We start from the raw sequence: 5567 nt of genomic DNA on the forward strand, positions 1-5567 counted from the left end.
AGCTATGGAAAGAAATAAAGAACTAGGTTAGCTACTGAAGGAGAGTAAAGAAACATTTTTACTGAAAGAGATACCAAAGTATTCAGAACAATTAAAAAATATCCAACAATTTAGAATTTTATGAATAATTTTGAAACATACAAATTAACTTGCACATAGAAATGAATAAACACTAGATAATCAAATCAACAGAAGGATGAATTTTAATGCTCTTATTTCTTTTAATATTGCAATTAAAAGACTTAATTGTCAGTTTTAACTAAAATATGAGTAAACCAGAGCATTCTAGAGGTTTCTATGTTCATATTCTGGTTGTGTCCAAATTTATAACACTCAAGGCCTAATACAAAATAGTTTTTTATTTAAGATACTAAATCCATTTTCTAATTTGAAGACAGATATTTTAGCAGACCTTCTAAATGGAAGTTGCCATAAAAGCATAACCTGTCATGTCCCGAGTAACAGTCTTAGGAAGAGAAAAGTTACATTCCCAGTCTGCACTCCACATGGTGCCTTGCATACACACATGCCTCTATGGAATTTTTCCCTTTTGAAACTTCTTTCATTGACACAAAGCAAAGTTCAGCATAGATTTTTTTTTATGAATCAGAAAATTTCCAAAGATTTTACATTATTTATTGTGTTTACTTCTAAAAAAGGCATATTTAAGTATTTCTAAAAGAGTGAATTGGCATGGAGACAATAAAGTGGGTAAGTAAAAGATTCAAATATTTCTGTAACAGAATTTTGCCTAGACGTCTGTACAAACAGGCAAAACTCTATCTTTTTTCAGACTCCAAAAGCCACAAATCATTTTAGTTGCACTGTGTATCACAATGTTTTTCACAATTTTATTTATGTATATATTTACTGACTGTATTTTTTTTTTCAGTGTGTTGGGATCTACTCAAGTAAGAGTTCCACAACAATACTTTTTCTTTGGGTCCACATGGCTGATCACAGTGTCAATACTCCTCTCTTAGCATGTGCAGAGCACACTTTAGAATGTCAGGGGGAATTTTGAATGCATATGGAGAAGAGCCTATAGGAGATGACATTTGTCATGTGGCCCTGAGAAGAAAATTTTGCCCTAAACCAGTTCCTTCAGTAAGTCATTGAGGTTTTTTTCCACTGTAGCAGTCAATTTTGTTTTAATTGAAAATGAAACTCTTAAGACAATGTTAAAGAATACCATCTGCCAAGAGACTTTGATCTGGTTTATTATGTTTAAATATCAACATAAAACAAAAATTGGTAACAACAGTACTGTTCTATTCAAGATCCTCACTAATTTATTTTTTTTTCTGATCCAGGCTTCTATTATAGCACCTCCAGTTAAGCAGACCAATCTTAGAATAGTATGTCCAAAGTATGACATTCCACTTGCACAGCTATTTGTTTATATAAAATTATTTAACTCTGTGAAAACGGATTGATAACTGTTGAATGAAAGTGTTATTAATTCAGAAGTTCTGAGGAAGATGTAACAGCAACTTATAACTATGCAGTTTAGCAAAATAAAATTTGCACATTTAATGACAGGTATAGAAGAGCATACTGTTTCAATTTCTTTACTACTACTATTTTTGAAGCATAAACTAGCTTGAAAGGCAATCTTAGCTTTCCTGTTTTCCTGTTCATAAAAAAATGAACTATGACTAACTGCATAAAAGTAAAAGTTTCCCTAACAAAATATCTAACAAATGCTTTGTTTGTTTGTCTGTTTGTTTTTCCTTGCTGTTAGCTTGGTAGCCACAAAGGAAACAGACAGTGCAAGATCTCGTAGCATGCCAATGTCGCCATCAGATTTCCTGGATAAGCTAATGGGTAGGATGTCAGGCTACGATGCAAGGATCAGACCAAATTTCAAAGGTAATTTCAAAACTCTAAGGTTTTAGTATTTCACTATTCTCATACAAGTACAATTTCTGAAACAAATATATATGAAAACAAAGAAGTACAGTCACTGAAAAAAATTAAAAGTGCCTTCTTTTGCCTTTGTTTTTTGTGTATGACAGTTCATTTCAGTAGTAATTCACTATTCCTGTCACTTTCACAGCTTCCCTATTGCAGGCCTTTGGGAAATTTAGCTTATCATTAGATTTGAATTGTCTAATACAGTTTGTTGGGTTTTTTTCTTTCCTGAAATGCTTGCTAATGGATTCAAATTCCCACCTTGGACTACCATAACCTGAAGCACCCCAGAATGCAAGTTCTGTGAAAGATAGGCCAAATCTTCATATCCCCCTGGTACTAATAGGAAGAGTGTGTTAATGGCATGAATATCAGAGTCAAACTCCAGACAGCTTATCTTAGTTGCCAAATCTAAATTAGATTCCTCACTCCTGTGCCCCAGTTGTGCTTTGAAATGCCAAAAGGGATCATCTTTCCTCTTGTTCATTTCCCTGTTTTCAGTTCTGCACAGAAACTGCAGGTTCTCAATACCTGGAATTGTTTCTTAGCATGTGCCTTTTATGCACTTATCACAAAGGAGATTCAAACAAAACTAAGGAGATTCAAAGACTGAAAGTCCAGAGTTTGCAAATGCAATGATTACATCTTCTGAGGGTCTTATAATGAATCATATTATCCGGATTCAGGCATGCTAAAGTAGAGTATTTAATGAAGGATAACACAAACTATATTTTTATACAAATATGGAAACTCTTATGCAGACAAATACCACCCATTATAACTTTTGCAGTCTGGGAAGTTTAGGTAATTCAACTACTCTTTTTTTTTTATTTTTTTGAAAACAAAAAGTTCCAATAATACAGTGGAACCATATTTAAGTCTATTACTGGATCTTTAAACAAGCTATCAGTCTTTAAATTATCCAGAATATAGTTTTGAAATAATAAATCTATTGTGATTAAAAATGGTATTATTCTTACTTTGCCCCAGCTGCCTCCTCCTATGCCTATCTTCTTGAGTCCAAGAGATTCTCCTAGTTCTAACATTTCACTATAAGGTAGGCTTTACTCCATGTTTACTACAAAAATTTCCCTTCAAGCTGACAGGCGTTCCCCCTCTAAGTCATCTGTCACTGCCTTTTCATCTTAATTCTTATTCAGCACAAAATATTATAACTTTTTGACATCTCCAAGGCAAAGAAACTTAACTGGTTTTGACTTAAAGCCACTGCTATGTGCTGGTTTTGCCAGAATTTACCCAGTCTGATTCATAAGGACCATGTAAGGGATTTGTCAAATTACTTCCTCATCAGCAAACCATAAGCAGTTGGTCCTGTATGTATAAACTTATTACCCAGGATATACTGCAGATGGAAGTGCTTTGCTTTTATAAATTAGTGATGCTGATATTTCTCAGAAAATTATAAATGTGCATTGGAATTTCAAACACATCTCTAGTTCTTTAGGGATTGGATTTTGTAGATTCTCATGGACAGCATGCGATCACAATCTTCTGATGTGGCTGCAGTGAAGAACAGGCAGATGGTTTAGAGATTAGCGAATTCGATGCAGTACTTGTTGGAAGTATAATTCAAAAGACTTAGAGCCTTGTTTTGTAACAATTGAAACTTAGAGAGACAAAATCTAATTTGACATTGTTCTTTTTCAAAAAGTGCACAATCTAAATCTTCTAGACAGCTAGGCAGTTTGAACAAATCTGCCCAGAATGATTCATATCTACTACTAACAATAAGTATCTCCTTAAGTGGATTTGCCACTTTCTGGATAGTTTTATTATTCCTAGAACAAGTGCTGGGGCATAATGCCTTTCGGAGTTTTCAATCTGGCAATAGTTTTAAAGAAACAGGATGGGTACTAATAAGAGAACTCAGATAATCATTTTTAGCCATTACTTTTTCAAGTAAAATTCCTACATAGACAAGATTTTTATCTACCGATTCAATCATAATTAATTTTGGTTAAGAATGCATAATTATATATTTTGTCTGAGTGCTCTGCTTTTGGATAAGGAATTCTGCATATCAGTTCTCATTCAACAAAAATAGAGAAGACTTGGTATTTATTCAGATATGGAATAAAACACAAAATTAAGAATTCTTGTAAAATATTTGCTCCAGTTGCAAAATACCTTTTTTTCCATTACATCAAACCTATGGCAAGGTGCTTCTCTTACTCAGTTTCCACAGTGCAGACTACACCCATTCCTGCAAATACAGGAAATACTTTGCTCTGTTTCAAATTTGGATGCAATTATGTAATCTATGTGTAAAAATTGTCATGGCCTCAAGATGCTCGGAATGAAACTGACATGGGAGATGCCTTATATTTTAAAATCTATACAGCCCAGACTGCATGATTCATATATTAAGGTATAAATCTGGAGATTCACATATGAAAATATAAAGTGTTACTTTCCCTGGTATTGGAAAACATTATTCAGCAATCATTAATTTAGGAACTCCATAAGCCAGGACTTAACTGAAAAAAAAATGAATTTAGATACATATGTTCTTCTGATCACTTCTGGAAGTTGTCTATACTTTTGGCTTTTTTATTATTTTCTGGGAATAAAAGCTTTGTGTTTTGGAATAGTGGAAATTATAATTTTTTCTTTGCTTTACATTTGATGGCCATTTTACTGATTTTTATTGCCATGTGACATACTGAGAAATGGAGGGAAAGGACTACTTCTTTTTGATCTTTACAGATTTGTATACTTACATATTACTCCCTACTGTATACCTTTTACAAAATAAAGAGTCCTGTTCTACTTAAACTGGTTTTGTATGGCAGCATCTCGTAGAATTTTTGATCCTTTTTTGACTTTTTGGCATCTTTCTCCCTAATATATCCTTCTGAGGTAGACAGAGGATAATTTTTGAAGAATTCAAGATGGAAGTTCATGATCTATTTGTATTGTAGACCATTTTTTCAGTAATTCTTCGCATCTTTGATTATGAAGCATGCTTCCAGAGAACTATCCATAATTACTCTAGCCTCTCTTTCCTGCACGGAAACCATTAATTTGGAGCCCACCAGCAAGAATGAATAATTAGAATCATTTGGTATCTAACTGATATTGAATTTCATAAAACATTTAATAGCTTAATAGCTTGGTATTTTGTGATTCTTCTGCACCTCCTTGCAGTCAGATTTATATACAACCACACTAAATGATCTTATATGAGAAGAAAAATTATATTGCTATACCTTCTTAGTCTAAATCATTAATATTGAACTACGAAGGTTCAGTGCAGATCCATAGGGGAACTCACCAGCAAACACCTCACACTTTGAAAAATGGCTGGTTATTCCTAATATTAAATAACATAAAGCAAAAGGCCTATAAGAGAACCATCTCTCACTTCGTCAAGACTAATATTCTTAAAAAGCCTTTGACAAAAGATCATGTTGAAAAGTTTTCAAAACTTCAACTAAACTGTTTTAATTAGGTCTGTATTACAATGAATATTTATTTGAGTTAATCAGATTGCTTCTATCCACATGCGCATCAGGTCTTTCAGAGAGCTTCAGTAAAACTGAGATGCCATTTCAGAAAAAATAATCTCTCTTGTCACCAAAATAGGGAAGAAAACTCCTTAAATGATAAGAATTATGGAGAAATTACTACGC

At 33.2% G+C, this 5567-nt stretch overlaps 1 protein-coding gene across 1 annotated transcript in view; it reads left to right on the plus strand.

Moving 5' to 3' along the window:
- Positions 1–1751: 1751 nt before the first annotated feature.
- GLRA3 (glycine receptor, alpha 3) overlaps positions 1752–5567 on the plus strand; it is a 59683-nt gene continuing 55867 nt past the window's right edge. The window contains exon 1 of the mRNA XM_009074252.1: positions 1752–1872. Coding sequence (XP_009072500.1) covers positions 1788–1872 — 85 coding nt within the window. The 5' untranslated portion in view covers positions 1752–1787. The remainder of the gene's footprint in view (positions 1873–5567) is intronic.

Source organism: Acanthisitta chloris, unplaced genomic scaffold (assembly GCF_000695815.1).
Source record: "Acanthisitta chloris isolate BGI_N310 unplaced genomic scaffold, ASM69581v1 scaffold575, whole genome shotgun sequence".
Taxonomy (NCBI): domain Eukaryota; kingdom Metazoa; phylum Chordata; class Aves; order Passeriformes; family Acanthisittidae; genus Acanthisitta; species Acanthisitta chloris.